The 20,321-nt window shown below is 50.6% G+C and overlaps 5 protein-coding genes across 5 annotated transcripts; 4 read left to right on the forward strand and 1 right to left on the reverse strand.

Moving 5' to 3' along the window:
• Positions 1-1,952: 1,952 nt before the first annotated feature.
• N7508_010061 (uncharacterized protein) lies at positions 1,953-3,323 on the reverse strand (the record flags this gene model as incomplete). Its single annotated transcript, XM_058468121.1, has 1 exon — positions 1,953-3,323. The coding sequence occupies one exon, from the start codon at positions 3,321-3,323 to the stop codon at positions 1,953-1,955; it is 1,371 nt and encodes a 456-aa protein (XP_058315967.1).
• A 1,168-nt stretch (positions 3,324-4,491) lies between these two features.
• Positions 4,492-6,466, forward strand: N7508_010062 (uncharacterized protein; the record flags this gene model as incomplete). The annotated part of the gene is made up of 3 exons (XM_058468122.1): positions 4,492-4,516; positions 4,693-6,140; positions 6,209-6,466. 3 exons carry the CDS (start codon positions 4,492-4,494, stop codon positions 6,464-6,466), a joined length of 1,731 nt encoding a protein of 576 aa, XP_058315968.1.
• Positions 6,467-13,603: 7,137 nt separating this feature from the next.
• On the forward strand, positions 13,604-16,875 carry clcA (putative C6 finger domain protein; the record flags this gene model as incomplete). Its single annotated transcript, XM_058468123.1, has 3 exons — positions 13,604-14,128; positions 14,182-16,583; positions 16,635-16,875. 3 exons carry the CDS (start codon positions 13,604-13,606, stop codon positions 16,873-16,875), a joined length of 3,168 nt encoding a protein of 1,055 aa, XP_058315969.1.
• Positions 16,876-18,073: 1,198 nt separating this feature from the next.
• On the forward strand, positions 18,074-19,171 carry N7508_010064 (short chain dehydrogenase/reductase family protein; the record flags this gene model as incomplete). The annotated part of the gene is made up of 2 exons (XM_058468124.1): positions 18,074-18,107; positions 18,159-19,171. The coding sequence occupies 2 exons, from the start codon at positions 18,074-18,076 to the stop codon at positions 19,169-19,171; spliced, it is 1,047 nt and encodes a 348-aa protein (XP_058315970.1).
• A 437-nt stretch (positions 19,172-19,608) lies between these two features.
• On the forward strand, positions 19,609-20,172 carry N7508_010065 (uncharacterized protein; the record flags this gene model as incomplete). Its single annotated transcript, XM_058468125.1, has 2 exons — positions 19,609-19,987; positions 20,039-20,172. 2 exons carry the CDS (start codon positions 19,609-19,611, stop codon positions 20,170-20,172), a joined length of 513 nt encoding a protein of 170 aa, XP_058315971.1.
• Positions 20,173-20,321: the final 149 nt, after the last annotated feature.

Genomic DNA, 20,321 nt, shown 5'->3' on the forward strand with positions numbered 1-20,321 from the left:
CCTCTCTGTCCTACGCGGGGTCACCGCAAGATACGGTGCAGAGTCGATGTCGTCGTCATTGTCATGTCCAGGGCAGCGGCACACGGAGTACACGGCATGTCAACTCATGCGCTATGCAGGCTTCATTTCAATCCTTTCTCGGTATCCTCTCTCATTGGCGATCTTATGCCGTGGAGCAGACACCTCTCTAGGTAATTTATGGGTCTTGTGGCTACTTGTGGTGTCTGGAGCTTTGATCATGGAAGATCAACCCACTCTGGGGGAATCATCCATCCACTCATGCTACAATATCATCCTATCTAACGTTCCATAAATGCCTTTCACATGATCTTTGTGGTGATGTCGGTTGTATAACTCTGTCGGACCTAGCTTATTGAATAACAACAATAATTTGAGTTGCGCTGAAGTGTTGCTCGGTTGCATATATATTTCCAGTATAGCTCCACCAGATTCCAAGTGAAAAAAACAAAGATGGAAGAATACAAAATCTTAGCCTAACACAGGCACAGATTAATCCTACCCAGCAGAAAAATCACTGTCATCAGTTTAGCCTTCAGACACCTCACTACCCTAAACAGAGTCACTATGCGTTGAACGTGGCATATCAAACCCGGCAGCGAGGAACCCACATTCCTCAAATGACACCCCGAGAACGTTAATTGAACACCAAGAGTCCTCAACAAGGGGTTTGTGAATGTACAGGCACTCCGTAGAGTCTCAGAGCAAGCCAGTGGCCATTTTTCGATCCTGAACCCCGAAGAGCCTCCGTACTCACCACAGCACACAGAATAGACACCCAATCCACAAACTCACACCAACACCACGTAGCCTAGCAAAGTTTACCAGAGAGTTCTCACATCTCGTGTCTTTCTCCTACTCAACCCTCGACAAAGACAAAGTAGCAATCAAACTCCCATCCCTCGTCCAGAAGACAGCAAGGCAACGCCTGTGATCCCACCGTGGCGGGATGGAGGCACAAGTTCCGTGTAGAATTTTCTTCAGACTCAACCCAGAAGGTCCCATCCAGCGATTATGATGTATCATACTTTAGGATGTACTCACTTCTTGATCCGACACACCGCCGGTTGCTGAATGACTTGTGTTGCAAGTGTGTCCTCGTACTCCCTGTATCCAGGATGTGGACGTGCCGCCTCGCATGACCGTGAATAAACATTACAAGGCCCTTTGCCGTGAATAACCAGCCCGAAGCCCGAGATTAAGCCCGAGGCTACGGCTTTGTTCTTTCAATTGGTAGATGGGTCGTTGTTGTTGGCTTTCGAACACCCGAAGAACGAACACGGAAGGTTGGGCAACAACCTTTCAATCAATCCCATACGAAGTAAACGTTCTTTTTGTTTTTGGTTCTTTGTTTTCTCGGACTGGAGACTTGGGGCTGTTGGCTTGGAATGGCGGTCTAGAGTGAGTCGTGAAACAGATTAGAGTATGAACGGTGGGCCCAGTCCATATGATTGCGGCTCTGAGCCTAAGGAGTACGTATGGCTTCATCGAAGAGATCTCAGAATGAGGAATGACGGTAAGAATAAGAGCGTTCACTGCAGAGAGCTAAGTAATCGTACTCTACCCCTTTTACTGATTGTACAATCGAACACATTCACTCACCCCCCACCAACTCCAACAAGAAACGCGACCCGGGGAATCTGAACAGAAACAAACAAACAAACAAACAAGCAAGTAACAAGTAGCAAAAGCTACAACAAATCAGTACAACAAAGTGGAGAGAGAGACATAAGGGGGCATAAAATCTTTCAATCATAGACGAAACACGCCAAACATGCGACGCAAAGCTAAAAACGAGGTATCAACCAAACACCGATGTCTCAATGAAGAAAAGAAAAGCAAAAAAGAGACAAAAAGACCCAGATCCAAACAATGCCAACCAAAATCTGACGACAAAGTGAAACGAAGTCATTTTCGAGCGCTTCGAAACAAGCCTAAAACTTGGTTCCCCAATCTGTAGGAACAGGTGGAACGGGTGGGCTGCCAGGGGGGTTCGAGACACTCGGAGCCTCGAGGTCGAACGGGTCACTACGCAGGCTGTCGCGCGACATGCACGCTTCCAAGTACTTTGCGTTGGAAGGTGGGAAAGTACCGCCATCGTGCTCGTGGGGAAGGGTGGAGGTGCTGGCCCCGTAGAAATCAATGATCTCTACGCTGGCATCCTCCCATGAAGAGCGGGAGTAGGTGGAAGGCTCGCGTGAGGGAGGGCACACCTCAATTGTCAGAGGGTGGGAGTGCTCACTTTGCTGACTGGGACTGACCGCGTTCTGAGTGTAGAAAGCCCGCCGGGAACGTTCGCTGCGTAGATATAGATTGTCCATGGACAGGTCTGGGTTTGAGTGCGCGTGCGTGAATGGGCCGTTCGAGTAAGCTGGCACTGTGTGAGCTTCCTCTGGGATGACGGGGAGCGTGGGGACTTGGCTAGTCTTAGTGTCTGCGGGTGTTGCTGCCTCGCGGACGTGGAGGGTTTCGTAGCCCAGTCCTGGACCGAGAGAGGGATGTCCCATTCGAGCACCGATGATCTTTTGCATCCTCATGATCTTTCGGCGTCTGCGGCGGAGGACGAAACAGGCTGCTAGTGCGAACATGATGAAGGCTGATGCGCCTATGATGATGCCGACTATCATGGCGGGCTTGATGGCGTTGCCATGATTGGTGTTAGAGACAGAGGTCGATTCTGTGGAGTTGGATGAGGTGGTGGAATTGTCTGTCGAGATTGGACTCGATACCGGTCCGATGGATGGAGCAGTAGTGGATGAGGTGGATTTATCCGACGAGATCGTGCCCGTTACAGTTCCGAGGAATGGTGAGATGGTTGGAGATGTCGAAGTTGTTGTCGAAGACAAAACAGACGTCATGATTGAGAAAGAAATTGAACCGGGGGAGCTCGTGGTAGCCTCTGGCTGTCCGAAGTATGTCGACGTTGACATTGACAGCGCATTCTCCAACGAGGTGAAATCACTCAAGTGGGCCAACGGGGCCAACGGCTTCACCGCTGACAATGATGATGCCTTGACCGAGGTCATAATAGTACTTGATTCCTCAAAAGTTGTTGACGTATCAAGTGTGGTTGGGGTTGGAGTTCCAACAATGGGATGAGTATCCACGGCTGAACGTGAGGTTTGCGATGATTCCACAAAAGCACTGGACGTGACAAAATCAGAAACAGGCTCGGACTCTGTGAGAGTAAACAAATAAGTTGGGTGAACTGTTGCCGTCGTAATTGATGTGATCGTGGTCCAGGAGCGTGCTGGGGAGGGTTTGAATGACGGCGATGCACTCGACGTGACAGAGATGGAGACCATTTCAATTAATTTCTTCAAGAATTTTCAAGAAAGGTTAGATGCAGAATCTGGGTATCTCCTCGAGTCCGTGTATAAAGAAAAGAACATGAGATCGGTTGTTGTGGCAGAGATCCCTTTGTATGGATAGTTTCCACGACGATACAAAGCGCAACGTCAACGTCAACGACAAAGAGCAAAATGTAAAAGACAAAGGAGACCACACGATTGTACTCCTTAAGGTTAATCCACGCCCCCTTCTGGAAGCCATCCCGTCAGCTTCCTAGAGGCAAAAAGAGCCAGGGTGTTGGATACGAAGCCCGGAGGGTTTTATAGAAGTCTTTTCCATTCTTCACCGTCTCCAGGGGTTTATGGGTTTATGAACATTTGTTTGAAGCTAGGCGCCTCTGCCCAAGAAGTAGTTCACCCCTCCATCTGTGACAGGAGAGCGCTTAGCCTCCCCCGGTCCAATAAGAAGCCAAGATGAGGCTGATCAGCCCCTAAAACTCTGTAATGCGACACTGGCTAACTTTCTGCACGTTCGATATTGTTCATGGGATTCGAGGGATGTATCACCCCGGTAGATGAAACAGGGCGGTTTCGGCTTTGTGGGAGAACCGAAGCTCTTTGGACCAGTCCACCCCCTGACGTTTCATGCTTAGCTTAGGAGGCCAAGGCGTTCTATACGGGGCAGACAGAGTGATATTGTCGTATTGCAACTTTGTGAGATGTGAAACCGAGCAGTGCCTTCTTTGGTCCTATGGGAGCAGTCATGTGATCTCATACACAGAGGCGAATAACCTCATAAACAAATATAATACACTTGAACTTAACCTGGCATCGAGAATAGCCATGGCCATATATCCCCCTGTACCCTAGTAACATATTCATATACCGTACTTTTGCTATCACACTGTTGCCAAAACATAGTTGGATGTCGGGGTGAATATTCCGGTTCCCCACAAGTCCCGTGAAACTTCCCTCCTAAACACATTCGCTTTGATCTATTGTGTCTGTTGTGTGTGTCTCTCTCTCTGTCTTTCTGTCTCTTTGTCTCTCTCTATTTCTGTCTATTCGATCTCGATCTCTGCCTCTGCCTCTATCTCTCTTGTTTCACACCGCTCGGTTACTTTCCCTTCCCCGCATGTGACCTGAGAGTTTGCGATAATCTTGCATTTGCATCCAGCTCACGATGTTTGGCTGGGGTTCTGGGCTGGGTAGGCCTCCCTGTTCTTGATGTGTTCTTTCCCCGCCCCTCCCTAGGAAGTTGACCGAGTCCCTGAATCGTCATATGTGGAATGTGGCGCATGGCCTCTCCCACGCGACCTTCAATCCCCCATGACATCGGACGCCAACATCCATAGTCACAGCAGCTAACTCGACATCGGTATAGCCTTGCCCTCCGCCACTTCGGAGCCGGAGAAAGAAAGACGTCCACCCGCCGACCCAACACCCCTCGATTTCCCCACCTACAGCCTGCCCAATGTCGTTCCTGATGAACCGGAGTCGAAGCTCAAGGAGATTCCAGATCTCCTGGCCGATATCAAACGCCCACAAGATATCAGCCTGGACCGATTCAAAGCGTTGAACCTTGAATTAGAATCCGACGTCGATGTACGCCACATGCTCCCCGACCAGACACTCGCCCTTGCTCCTTTGCCATGGGAGGACACATCCGAGCCCACGGAAGACGCTGCCCGTCCACTGATGGGCAACGGAGTCCCTTATCCCGCCAAGGATCGATATGAGGTACTAAAATCCGAGTTGGCCCTGGACAACGACGACACTTTCCGTGAGGTGGCACGTTTGCCGCCGCGTGAGGGTCGGAATCGGGTTCGCGTGACCCAGTCGAGGAAGTTCTGGACCGGATTAGAGCATGTGGCTCAATACTGGGACACCAGTCTAGACCACTACTTTGAGCGTCCAGCAACTCCTGAACCGACGCCTCCCAATGAGATGGAGTTGGAACGCGATGTCCAAATGCATCTAGAAGAGCAAATGGAACAGGCGGCTACCGGAGCCATCCCCTCAGGGAATGAAATGGAAGTGGATGAGACACAGTCCACCGAAACTACGACCGAGACCCCCCTTGGCGAGCACAGGCCCTATGTGGCCATGTATACAGGCCGTAGAATCGGCACAGGACACGAGATGCCCGATGAAGTTCGCGACGAGACAATCCGAGCCTTTGTCGAGATGGTCGCATGGCCATTTGGCTGTCAAGTCACGGTACCCACGCTTCCCCCACGATTGATGACCAAGAACCTCCTCTTCCCAGTGCGGCAGTCCTTCCAGGCATCGCGATCTCCGCGAGACCGCCAAATTGCGCGAAGTGGGATGCTAGAAGGCCCCGTACTGATCGCACAATGCCGTCCGGAGACCACATTCCGCACCAACGCGGATAACCAAGGCCACGGAGTCGGCGAAGTTAGCGACATTTTCCGCGAGGTTGGAGGTATGCTCCTAGCAGCTCAAGAGCGAGCTCGTGAGGGCGAAATTGAGCAGCGACCTGGAGAGGGCAAGTGGTGGACCATGGCGCCCCGCTTCGGAGGCGCCCCCCACGATGGGATCCTGGATGATCTCGTCAGTATGGGACACGGGATGTCCCTGCCGGACTCCATGATGGAGGAAGCCAGGCCATCCGCCCCGGCGGCAGACATCGCGCGCAAGCGCCACCAGTTCGAGCATCCATTCGTCACATCGCTGTCGCGGAGGCCGAGTGCCATGCGCAGACTTACCAGTAGCGAGAAGTGGAAGATCATCCAGCCTGGGCCGAGTCTCTGGGATAAGAGAATGAGTTATATGCAAATCGGCAAGACTCGGGAGAGTCCATTCGACGATGTATGTGAACCCCTGCCTTTTCAGCTGAGGTGCAGGTATAGTGACAGCCGAGCTAACCTCCCTTCCAGATTTACATGATCTCCTCCATCAACCACCACGTCTCAATCCTTCATCTACGTGTCCACAAACGCTACCTGGACATCCTCACCAACGGCGAGAGCACATTCCCACCGGACTCTGACACAGAGCAGCCGTGGCATGTGCTGAAATTGCAGCGATCCAAATGGTTCGACCTCTTTGACAAGGATGACCGTTTAGAAGCGCTCAAGGGCGTGTGGCAGCTGTTCCATTACCAGCTGCGCGACACAATGCCTGTCTCTTCCTAGAGACAGAAGTTATGATATAGCACATGGCATGTCGGGCAGCCGCACTGCACTCTGCAATCTGGGTTCTAGATCTAGACTGGGTTTTTCGAAAGCGATGCATCTTGTACATACGCGGCAATAGGTAGAGTTGCTGTGACGTTTTTTTGCTCTGCGCATCTTCCATACCCCAATGACACTTGACATACTGCATCTTATTCTTGCGTTGGTTTTAGATCTTGGAGGGGATTTCAGAGACTTTGATACCATGTCTACTGGCCTTGAGATTGAGAGTCATTTGGCTATCTCATTCCCAGACGAGATCTAGGCTAGAGGGTTATATCTTGAAGAGCTTCAGATGATGCAGTCGATATCGTAGTGAGTAACACATACAAGTAGCTCTTGCCCTGCTTGATATCCAACGAAACCCATCCATTTCTAACCCAGAGAGCCATCCTCTCTTCATTCATTGTTCGACTCCCTCCAACCATTCATCCATTCCACCTGTTACCACCACCACCACCCCCAACACCGTACTTCTGTCAAGAGTGGCCCACATGACACCAGCTATCCCGGGTCCTGCCCACAAGAATTCCTCAGAGCAGCAACAGCTCATGATATCACCCCCATGCATACAGTATCTCCAACCAGTTAATTGCATCTAACAAAAGCAACCAGCGCCACAGGGACTTCAATCCTCACGACACCTTCCCGATCGACGTCTACATCATCAATCATGCTACCGGCAGCATCATAGCACAGGAGTGTATGTAGTCAAGGTACGCGAGTATAGGACTGTAATCACATTACAAGTGGCATGAAGCCCAGCCAGTAAAATCCAGTTCCAAAATGAGGCGAGCGGACTTTACTTTCACTTCTTCAGGAAATGCATGTACCTGTCGCGCACATCAATAGTAGCCCCATACCTAGCTAGCCATGGCAACCCCCACCAGCCTACCACCAACTGACTGGACGTGTGGATCATACGCTGTAAAGTGAACGTTAATCAATTTCCCTGTTTCGATCTCCGAGCCAAACCTCAAATACCGCCATGGCCGGATATATTCGGCCCTCTACAAAGTACGATCGAGCACAAGATCTGAACAGAACATACCAGATATATAGCCTTGCCACACCCTGTTCCAGACCAGCTCCGATGTGATGTATCCATTTGATAGTCCCGAGGCTGGGGCTGCCGTGGTCTGTGGTGCTGGAGTGTGGAAATTGAATGGCGTAGGTGGAGATGGGAAATGCGCTATGGCCTTGAGGTCGCATTTTGTGTTCCCGAGCGGATCTTTCAAAAGAACAAAAGAGTTTCTGGCCAAGGTATCCCCACGATGTGTATGGATGGCGAGGTGGAAGTGGACTCAATACACCGGTGAACTCTGTTTGGGGAGGGTGGTAGATGACAGGGAAGAAAGGGCTGTGGATGTGTATATTGTGAAATGGATATCTGGGCCAGATGGAGGTTCTGTATCGCGGATTTCCCCCACGTTGTGTGTCGGAGTGTTGAGTCCACAGGGAAGACGTTGGTTCTGTTCACTTGGTGAAAAGTGTTCATGGTGCTCTTGAGTGGGTCGACTGATCCGAATTCTCCCCCCGTAACTTTCCACCTTACGGGGTTCGCTTCTTCCAAGCTTGGGGATTCTGGGTATTATCGTTAGTATTGTTTCAGGATTGGATATTCCAGTGGAATTGACACCAAGTGGTTGGTTACCATCGATCGCGCTACACGAGAACCTACCATCCTTCGATTTCATGATGGCATCAATACCCACCTGGATTTACCCGACGACCGCAAGAGATGCAGTCCTCTACACGATAATCCGTAGCAAATCCCGAATGCAAACAAATTACCCGGCCCAGCGAGCCACAATACCTACTGTAGAGTATACCCCATACGCATACCGGCCTGTACCTCAAACCATCACATCACACCCAAAAACCAGCCCATCCAGAATTCAGAACACAGCCCGGCTTCCAGATCTCCAAGCAGAAAACAACCAAGACAAACAAAGCCCCCGGCTCGGAGAAGCGCCCAATGGGGACGCTAGAAAAGCACGGTGAATACCCGCCAGACTGGACAGCCATGTGGAGGCTGGGGCTAGGGCGCAGATGGATTGTACGGAGTACAGAGAGATGTTAGTGTGAAGTCTCGGTATCGGTCTCGGTGTCGGGGTCCTCGGGGACCTGGTTTCTGTTGTTGATTAGGCTCTGGTGTGGAGGTGGTTGGTGTTAGGGGTAGGGATTTACGTTATTGTGTACTTTTGTGCCCCTTGATAACTGAAGGGGGTGTTTTGGTTTGACTGTGTTAGATAATGAGATAGAGTGGGAAGTGAGGGATAGTTATAGTAGGAATCATAAAGGTGAGATGGGATTGAAGATTGAAAGTGCCACCAAGTTTAGGCTTACACTCGACTACCCGACTGGTTGTTGGTTGGCGCATCTTGGAATCATCATCATGTACATGTCTTCACGATTCACGATTCATAATTAGTGGATTGAAGACAGTACAGTAGACCCAAGTACAGTCACATTTACATTCAAACAACCTAGAGCAAGCACCCTCATTCTCCCATGACCTCCCGCAATAGACAAGGGAAAAAAAATAACAACCAATCAGCCCTATTAACAGTACCATACGTGAATGGCGTGCATAAAGTGGATTGTGACTCCAAAACGGCGGATTCAACCACAGCGCTTGCATGCAGTCGCGTTTGAAATGCCTCGGCCTCCACGGTAAGGTACACCAGCACTACAGATTCCTTACTGTACAGCAAACAGCAGACGAGGCTCGGCGGCTGGGCGGCTGGGCGGCGCGACGGCTCGTCGGCTAGTCTGTACGGTACTATTCGATCCGGGAAGAACCAGGTCCAGGGTTGATAAAGGAGATGTAAATCTCTTTGATATGGCTAGATTAGCTGGATTGAGGACTGGTATTGTCCGTACTCTAGCTCCGAGTGGGAATTTGACTCTTGCGGTATATGTATGGGGGCTGTATGTCACTATGCTTGCGGACTGCAAGATGCAAGACCGGGGCCTCTGCAAGAAGCCTGATTAGTGTGGGGGGGATATTGGTCCTGATGTTGTTTCGACCGAGGAGACGTTGGACTGGATGTAGATTTGAATTTGGATCTGGAAGGATGATTTCCCTTGCATCTCTTGGTGAACGGACCAGTAGTTCATGTGAGCTCAGTTCTGGAGACCGTGTTTTTCTGTGAAGTCACTATTCAAGGGATGGTGCAGCGTGAGGAGGTTGTGATGCATGTGACCGAATCGAGTCTGTCGAAAACCTTGCGGAGGTCGAGTTTGCGCGATCTGGCGGGGCGGGGATTTCAGCTCGAAAGCTCGGCGCCAGCAAAGTGAGAGTCAAGCAGTCAGGTTCAGGTGATGGAGAACGAGATCATCTCCCTCTTACTAGTCTCTGATCGAGTATGACCGCCCTTGAGCCCATCACAGAGTAGAACAACCCCGATCGCATCCCACATGGTCTTTACCCCACGTGGGAACAAAAGAGGCAAGTGATCCAATCTCGACGTATCAGTTTCAGGAAAGCAAAGCCAAATGGGCGTTGTACAGATCACATCTGAAACCAAACCGTGTGCGGGGATAGAAAGCGCAACTCAACCCAATTCAACGCGCGATTCGCGATCGATTCGGAATCGCTTGTGCGCCCGATGCAGTCTGCAGCCTTCCGTCGATAATTGTACAGTAAGTTGACAACTCTGGGCTGGACTGCTAGGTTTGAAGGATCACCGATTCTGCGCCGTATGCGGGAAAGAGTTGGCAGAGGAGAGGTGCATGCCAACTTGCCACACCGTCAATATACTCTCAGCGAGTCTGGAGTCTGGCTGGCCTCATCTACAAGCTGTCAATATGTAGAGATGGAGGCGATCAATTGCCAATGGGAGCGTCATATTATCGGTGGACGTGGCATATCCGATCGGCGGCGGGGGCGCGAATCATGCGCTTCCATCGCCGATGTAGCTCGCGATTAAATAAAAGTGATGGCTGTTGTCGTATATCGTATTTGACATACCATTACTGTACATTCTAGTACGGTACGTACACATGTTTCCGTGATAGACTGGGGTTGCGGTTGCAATCTGAGATTGCCGACGTTGATACTATTTGGCGCGTGTTAGCAACACCTCGCTTATGCTTGGGTGGGAGAGTATATTGACCAGTCATGTATTTGTCATGCTGTACAGTCTACAATGCATTATCTATTCCTCTGTATCGGGTCATGGATACATACGCGCTGCATTCGCTTTTCCCTCATACCTCCAGTCTTCGACACCCCTACCGCAGAACCAAACAAGTCTCAGTCCAAGCCAGGACCAGACCTACTCAGTATTCCACAACAATGCAACCTCCCGCATCCCCTGCCATCAGAGCGTGGAGATGTCCCTCAAGGGAGGGTCGATCACCTGCATCTTCCCCATATGGAGCCATTCCAATAGTCTCGTGAAGGCCCATGGCCCACGCTGATTGGACACAAGCAGGCCTGCTGCATATCTGGTGTCTACTGCGTAGACCAGGTACACCGTACATGTATGCGCGAATATGAATCTGTTTCTGCAGTCTGTTGTACACATCGAGCCACCTCTACTAGACAACAGATATAGGCAACTGGCGCAGTGAGATGTCAGAAGCAGAGGCTCTGAGATACCTGGAGGTGCTGTTCGGATTTGGACTATGACATCTGTATCCCCATAGCAGGCGTAGAGGCTGCATTGACAGTGGATTTGGTCATGTCTCTTTCCAACCCCTTGCATTCGACATTGGATGTCCAAGGGCTCTCCAAACTCTATTCTGGATACATTCTGTACTATGCATGGCGTGCAGTCGCCATCTGTAAGATGTTTGAAGGCTACGCTGGTGACCCTGGTCTTATCAGGGGATGAGAAGTGACGAGGCGGTAGTGACAAGTGGTCGCTGTCTTTCCCCTGTGTGTTCCATTCCAAGTCCCTCTTTACATGGAGTACTGCATGAAATAACGATACAGTCGATTAAGAATTCAAGATCTAAACCAATGCGCCCTACCGAACCCAAGGAACGGGATAGTGGGAACGGCGGATCGACATGGCGAATTAAAACTGGGACAGCGAGACACGCAGGATTACATGGCACCCAGCGTCAACCCCCTTAATGACGACGGCCAACCCCAGAATTGGCAAGTCTTGGAATTCCCAACTGACCAATCCGTGTTGAGCGTCACTTTTTATCCCGGTGTGACCATGTCAAGCTTGGATTGCTCCTAATTCCGAGGCCCCGTTGTTTATGCACGTCACTTCCACTACTAGTACTTTAATACCAATGCCAGGTGCTCAGAGGCAGCAGAGCCACTGTAGTATTTGACATCTGTCTTAAAGTAATCAAAAGCAAGAAAAGCGTGGGTCTTGGCTTCCTTCGGATTGAAAACTATTGTACGGTAACCAGCCATTCTCCACTAAGTATACCCTTCTCGGGCATACCTACTCCACCATTCAGCCATTGCTGAACGACTTTCAGCTATCACGGGTGACCGCACAGACAGGCCAACGGTCAAAAGAAGCAAAAATCAGCAATGGAGCATACTCTGTGTTCCTGTGCCACTTGGCTCTGCGTTTGACTCGCCCATAAGACTCCAGAGTGGGCAGGTGGCACCGTCTTTGAACTGCCTCATCAAGCCAGGGGTAACCCGACGGTGATATCATCGGGAATTATCCAGGATAGGCAGATGTTTTAAGTCATTCACCGTGGATGATTTCCCGTCTTTATCCATGGGTGAAGGGCGGGACTTCCCGAGTATTTCCGTTACAATACCAGTAAAGAAAATAGTAAACATGATAGAGTTATCCCTGGGAAAAGGTTTCCTACTTTCTCGAACTTCGATCTGGGGGATCGGATTTGAAAATCGAAGCCTAATAAACTTTGGTTACTCCCCTTGATCGGTGTCGGACATAGTCCGTCTCTCATTGGCGGTCAAGATGTCTTCGCTTGGACCGTAGATTATACGTCGACCCTCTCGAATTACCTAGGTTCTATTTAACTTTGGCGGACTTCACGCGAGGCCATTTCCATGGATGGGATTGGATGTCAAGTTGATTGGAGTACGGAGTACATTTGTTAAGAATACCCGAGTCCTGGGCACTGGGAGACGATCCCTGTTTGACACGGGTCATAATGTGAGATGGAATCTCGAAACCACAGGAGTACAGTATCTTAGGCACTCTTGGACAAGAGCTTTGACTCAAGCTCGGCTACATCCTCAGATCCAGTCCAAATCAGTATATCTCCCCGGGTCCGGATGAACATCCCAACTTGCATGGCGCGTTTCCCGGTGAAGTGGTTTGACCTTCGGGAACTGCGATCCCCGTTCCACGCGGTGCGAGTTGGATCCTAGCTTCGATCATTTACTATACTCCGATTTCCTAGTATAAGCACCCACGATGGGGACCCTGGACATCAGATTTCTATAGTATAGACTCCCCCCAGCCGCCGAAAAAGAAAAAAAAAACCAAAAGCAGACCTGTCAACTGGAGGAGATATTAGAAAACCAGCCATTTGCAGAGTTCAAGGGAGGGGCAAACAACATGTCGATCCCTAATTATAAGCCGTATCCTGTTAATCTCTGGATATTTCTAGATTTTATTCCTCTTTTCTCTCCCCACTCGTAATGTAAGTTACCATACCGTACCCCCTCCTGCCCAACCTTGTACTTCTGCCCTTTTGATCTATCTGATGGACTCGCTTTGGCCTTGATCTGGTATCTTACCGTCCTTCTTCCCTTCTTCCTCTTCCTTATATCCCCATATCCTCAACTCGGTCTAACGGAGCCCCCCTGTTCGGATCTTCGCTGTAATCTGACTATTTTCTGTCTAGCTCCACCTTGCCCACTTAACAAGACGTCAACCTTGCCGCATTTTTGCGACCTAAAGGATTTCGGAGCTTTAAGCGCGTGATTGGATTCGCACCTCTAACGGTGCCCGATTTCATTTCATTGTCTCAACCTCGCGCCTCCCGGCACTATCAGGTCGTCCCGATTCTACCTTGTTTCTGCTTTTCCCTCCTCTCCCGCCATGTTGATTTGAGTCCCGGACTACTCCCAGCACCCGGTACAGCGCCTAACTAGACCGACTTGCGAGAAAACCGCGCTGGGATCTCTGTCCCACGACAATGAATCGCATGCCTCCTCCAGAAGGGCCCCATGCGCCTCCGGGAACGCATCCTAGCTACGAACCCTCATGGCGCCCTCCATACACTCCGTCCTTCGACCACCCAGCCGATTCCCGCCGTCCCTCGTCGACCCAGGCGCCTATTCCAAGCTATTCAGTGATGCCAGGTCGCGAGCTACCCGGGTTATCGCCAGACGGGCCTTACCACCGTCCCAATGGTCTCCCACCGCACGCGCCCGTACATTCCCCGCAAGATCCAACCCCCCCTCATGGTTTCCGCCAGCCAATCAACGGCGCCCCGCACGAGGCTTCACCGGAATATCGTCCTCGCATGTCCTATCCGCCAGCCGATCAGATCAGTAGCGCGGAGCATACACCTTCGGCGGGCCCGTTACCTCCAGCTTCACAATTCATGACCCCCGGCCCGGCAATGGCCCCAGCGACCCCGGTGGGTGGCTATGATCCGTACTATAACCAGAATCAGGCGTATGGAGCGCGTCAACGAAAAGCGGCTCGTGCCCAGCAGGTAGGCGAGATACGATTCAATGTGGTGGATTGAGAGCTGACTTAGAGCTGTAGGCCTGTGACCAATGCCGCGCAAGGAAAGCCAAGTGTGACGAAGGACGACCGTTTTGCAGTCATTGCAAAGAGAATAGCCTGACTTGTGTCTACAAGGAAGTGCCTCCTCACAAGCAAGAGAAAAGCACGCAACTTTTGATAGATCGGATCGTGCACCTGGAGGACACTTTGGTTACGAAGATTGATTTGCTATCCGCTGCTTCCCAAGGGCACGACGGTTTGCTTAGAGAATGGCTTCAGAAGTCCAACCCAACATCCACGTGGGCTGGCAAAGATCGCTCGCACCTACCACCAGTGCCGCCGGCGCCTGTTCCAGAGCCGGTTCTCAAGCAAGAGCAACAACCTACGCCTTCCATGCTCCCCAAAAATGGTGTCGCAGTCCTAGATCCTGGTAGTCAGGATGTGGGCACTTCACATTACGGCCAAAAGCTTGGACCTGTGGAGGTCTTCGAGGATGCAAAGAATGAGCAGGAGGGCGAGCTTTCGATTCCTGTGGAACACACCACTGCTGCTCATAAGCTATTGATGTGGCCCTCGATCAAGAAATTGCTTTACCCCGAGGTATATGACGAGGACTATGTCATGCGCTTGGAGGAAGAGCGCGGTCTTATCAGTGTCTACGGTCAAGGCGAGATATCCTACACAGCCGACGACAGTCAGTTACCGGGGAACACAAGCGTGCGTGATGGCGGCATGAATGGTGCTCAACCAGACGGAGACGGCGCAGGGGTAGACTCGGACGTTGACATCGACAAGTTCGGCAGCCTGAACCTGGAGATGCAAACCGCTCAGCGATACTATCAGAGCTACATGAACCACATGTACAAGCTTCATCCCTTTATTGACCAGGGTGAACTCGATCAGAAGGTTGAGAACTTCATCCGAGTCTACTGCCGTATGACGCCGTCGCCAATGACGAGAAATACGCAGATGGGCAGTGACGGCCCACGGCCAGCGAAGCGGAAGCGCTCCAATGAGAATTTGGGCATGCGAGGCGAGTTCTTGAGCCCGGGTTCTACACCAAGTCGGCCACCCCGTGTTGGGCGAAACATCGACAATGCTATTGTCATGCTTTGTCTGGCTCTTGGTGCAATTTGCGAATGTCCTGCTCCTATCCCTGGCCCTATCATGGACCAGAGAATTGATTACCGCAATCAGCACATTCCTACGCCCCTGCCACCAATTCCCGTCGGAAGCGGGCAGTTTGGTGTCAATGGTGTGCTCTCGCCTGCCAATTCGGATTCTGCCTTGCAAATGACGACCCCTTTATACACGGTCCCTATGCAGGCTACAAGCCAGTCCTTTGGCCCATCATCAACAACATCAACTGCCGAGCCTCGTAGGAATCTTTCCCGGCGATCTGTCTCACATACGCGTGATGATGCTGGACATACGAAGAACTACCAGGTCATTCCTGGTTTGACGCTTTATGGATTCTGTACTGAAATCCTAGGTCACCTGCAAGGTGCCAATGAACTCGAGCACGTCCAGGCGGCGTTGCTTGCTGGTTTATATGCCGGACAACTGGCCCATCCGTTCCAAAGTCACAGCTGGATCTCTCAAGCGTCAAGGGCTTGCCAGGTGCTAGTACGGACAAAGCGTTATGAAAGACTTGGAGAAGGGGCTGTTCTAGATCTTTACAATTTTGCATACTGGACCTGTCTACAGCTAGAAAGTGATCTTCTCGCAGAGCTCGACATTCCAGCCAGCGGCATCTCGCGGTCTGAGAGCCGCATGACGCTTCCCAAAGGAAGATTCACCCTTCCTCTACCTGACGATCATGATGACCCTGCGACCGCGGTGATGTTGCACTACTCGGCTCAGATTCATCTCCGCAAAGTCCTTAATCGAGTCCACACCGACCTTTACAAGGTCGAGAAGCAAGGCCAGAGACGGTGGTCATCAACCGTTCAAGAAGCTCTCAGCATGAACCTTGACCTCTGGCGGACAAGCCTACCAGTTAGTATGTTGTGGAAAGACTCTGACCCGCCATCAAATGAGATCAACGCTGCTCGCATGCGTGCAAAGTATTACGGTGCGCGCTACATCATTCACCGACCTCTCCTCTACCACGCCCTGCACTATGGTCATACTGGTGCTCGCATTGGTCCCATCGGCCAGACTACCAAGGTGGACTCGCCTACTTCAACACAACAGATGTCTCCGTCTATGCTGCACTCCAATCGGGCTCCTAACATGTCCCGAATGTCGAGTGATATGGGTTCAAGTTCTTCTCTTGGTCACACCTGGGTTCCCCCCAAGGTTGCACTCCGGGATCTTCCAGCCAAGCTTCGCCGCGCCTGCAAAGTCTGCATCGACTCGGCAATTCTAAGTACGGAAGCTTTTGATGGTGTTGGCGGGCATCGGTTGGTGGTAACCAATATCTTCGGCACAGCTCATGCGTAAGTATCTACCCTCCGGGAGAACCACACAGTACACTAATTCTCTTGCAGTCAATTCGGCAACATGCTCGTCCTCTCCGCCACCTACATGTCCAGCCTGCGAGAACTGGTCGACACAGAAATCCTCGACCGTCTTCTCAGACGGACGATATGCTTCCTCGCCCAAAACGAAAACATCTCTCCCACCCTCCGGGCCGATGCCCGCATCCTCACGGAGATATATCTTAAGATCTTCGACAAAGAGCCTGATCTGAGGAATCTCCCGCCTGGTATTAACGTAAATTACCGTTGATCCTACACGCATTACCATACGCATTTGCATGTCTTATCTCCATCTAGCGTGCGAGTCCTTCTTTGAACTTTCGGGTTCCGCCTTGCGACCCCGTGTCCGACCACCTCCATCCTCTATTCTCCTTACGAACGCATCATGCATGTCCCTCTCACTTAAGCCATTGCTTTTTCTCTCCTCGTCTTCTTAAGCTCGTTTGTCTGTCTGTGTTATCTATACATTGTGCACTATACTCTTACTCTCTTCAATGATTCCCCACATTATCAAATTCAACACTTGTGTATTTGGACCGCATTCGGATCCAGATCACGCAAGGCTTTTTTTTCGTTTGCTATATTCTATTTCTTTTGATCTTATACTTAGGGGATCTAGGTGTTGATTTACTGTGGACCATGGACTGCCTATCCATCCTGGTGATGATTGGAGTCCACTTGGACTTACTTTTGGACTTACTGAGACTTGATTTGATTTGGGCTTGGATTATGGATTATACCTTGATACGGTTCTGCTTTGTCTCTTTGGTTTTGATCATTGGCATTTTGTACTGGCTCCGGTAAGATTATTGCCACGGAGGTATACAGTATGCTTGGGGAGTTTAGTCCAGCGTGGCTACGCATACATTGCATCTTATGGTTTTTTGTGTCTATTTCGTGAATTTTCATTCGCTATCCACTTCTTTTGGTTTGATATGTTGGATCAAATTTTGATTTTCTTTTGAGTTGGATATGGTTGTTCCTACTTCGCTTTGATATGGCTGGCTTTGGTGGCTGGTTGTTGTTGATTTCTCATTCCTCGATGACTAGGCACATTTGAGGTTGTATTTGTTCGGTCTAGGTTAGGTTGTTTATAGTGATAAGTGGGCAGCAGGGACTCATACAAATTGAACATCTTGATCCAATATCGTGAACACTGTGTAATGTAGTATAGCGGTAACGGCGGGGCTGAATACTGTGGATATCGAGTGGGCCTGACCTTGTTCGAGATATGAACTCAAAAGTTAGATAGAGGACGTTCAAGCATGCATAAATGTACAGGTATTACAGTGCATGTCTATGCCACAAGCCGTCGAAGCATGCGGACCTCGGCTTCCCCGCATATAGATCAGGAGTGTATAACAGTCAGCTTATACATGAAACATTGCTCTATCTCATCTCTTTGATATTCCCACTTGAACTCGCATCAATTCATCCAATCTATCAATATGGCACAAGCAAAGCCCTGGCTTTCGAGAGAAGGTACAGTATCTCGACTCCTCTGATACCGCTATCCAACTAAAACCCAACCAGGCTTCACAGCAGACGTGCTGGGAAACATCATCTCCAAAACCCTCCTAGACCCCTGGAAAATACTCCCCCTCTTCGTCCTTTCCAAATACACGATCAAAGGCCGTGACCTCAGCAAAACCCACCCAAACCTCCAAAAAGCCCTCCAAGCCCTAACAACCATATCCCTTCTCACAAACCTAGAAGCCTACCTGGACCACCGAATCCAAAACAACAACCAAAAAGACCCCTACAACTGGAACAAAGAAGTAATTATCCTAACAGGCGGGAGCACAGGGATAGGCCGACAGATCGCCCAGCAACTAGGCACAAAAGAAATCAAAGTGGCCATCCTAGACATCTCCCCGCCAGACATAACAAGCACCTCCCTACCCAACAGCGTCCGCTTCTACGAATGCGACATAACAAACCCAGAAACAATAGCCACCACAGCAACCTCAATCCGCAACACCCTCGGCCGCCCAACAATCCTAATAAACAACGCGGGAATCTGCACAGCGAAGACAATCCTCTCCACATCCCCGGCCCAGACACACCGCATGTTCGCTGTAAACACCTTCTCCCACTACCATCTCGCGCAGGAATTCCTGCCGGACATGATATCCCATAATCACGGCATGGTCGTGACGATCGCCTCGCAGGCGGGGTATACCGTGACGCCAAACATGGTCGATTACAGTGCCTCCAAGGCGGCAGCCATTGCATTCCATGAGGGGTTAGCGGCGGAGCTTCTTACGCGGTATGCGGCCCCGAGGGTGCGTACTGTGCTTGTTACGCAGGGATTTACTAGGACCGGGTTGATTAAGGATCTTACACCTGAGGATACTTGGTTTAATCCGCTGCTTTGTCCCGAGAGTGTTGCTGAGGGGGTTGTTGGGCAGGTACTTAAGGGGGAGAGTGGGCATGTTTTGATTCCCGGGTCTGCTGGGTGGATTTCTAGGAGGCTTCGGGGGTTGCCGCTTTGGTTTCAGCATCTGTTGAGGTGTCGGTTGGAGAGGTTGATGCGGGCTGAGTAGAGGGTTTCATATCGGGTTATATTGTTTTGATTTTGGGGGGGTTATGGTTATTTAAGGATTTTTGTGGCTTCCAAGGCATAATGGATATTTGAGCTTAATTGAATAGTGCTCACAGAGGTTGAGGGTCAAACGTAGACCTCCGTATCTATAGCGGATAAAGACGGCTTCTCAGGTTCCGATATTAATAGAAATGTTGAACTACGTCAACTGGAGCAAAGAACCAATCTCCGTGATACTATGAGGTCAACTCCAGTCCAGCCCATCCAGTCAATCCAGTGTGGCTGGCTGTTGGTTTCCCAAACAGGTCACATCCCCTCATGATGTCATCAACGTCATAGCGTGGGGATTGAAGTATATATAGCCAAGACGATGCTGGGCAACCCTGGGCATTGAACCAAGCACAAATCATTGTATTCCACTTTCCAAACTCTATCATAATGTCTACCTCTATCGAAGGACAACCTCAGGTCCCCGCCCCGGACAACGCCGCCCCCGAGATTGCCAAGCAGGAGAGCGTTTCCCAGAGTGTCTCCCAGCCTAAGGAGAGCGTTTCCCAAAGTGTCTCCCAGCCCCAGACCACCGAGAACAAGGACCATGCCGTGAGCTCAGGAAATGTCGAGAACGCCGGGAATGCTGGCAGCTCAGAGAATGCCGAAAAGACCATGGACCAGGGCCGTCGCGGCACCGCTGCCATTATGGAGGACCACCACGTCAGCCGAGAAGCGTTGAAGGGTCCTACCGGTGCTGCCAAGCATACGGCTGAGGAATTTGAGCAAGAGAAGAAGACTGGCAAGCCTGCCGGTGGTTCCGTTGCTGGTAAGCTTTCGCCAAGTATCGTTCGCCTTGGACCATGCTAACACTATATAGAAGGGGATGGTTCGACCGTAACTAAGGATCACACGAAGGGTGACAAGTCCAAGTCAACCGAGCACAAGCAGAGTACCATGGAGAAGATGAAGGAGAAGCTTGCGCACCCGCTGCATGGCAAAAAGTCCGAGTAAATGGTTCGCGTGATGAGTGAACGATTTTGTATATTTCCACGACCTCATGTCAATACAATACCAATTTGATTTCCATCTTCAAATAATCGGGTTATCGTTATATCCTTTCACTCTTTGACTGCGTCACTTAATGTGGCTTTGAAATCAGG

Source organism: Penicillium antarcticum (assembly GCF_028974205.1).
Source record: "Penicillium antarcticum strain IBT 31339 chromosome Unknown utg000009l_segment0_segment0, whole genome shotgun sequence".
Classification (NCBI taxonomy): domain Eukaryota; kingdom Fungi; phylum Ascomycota; class Eurotiomycetes; order Eurotiales; family Aspergillaceae; genus Penicillium; species Penicillium antarcticum.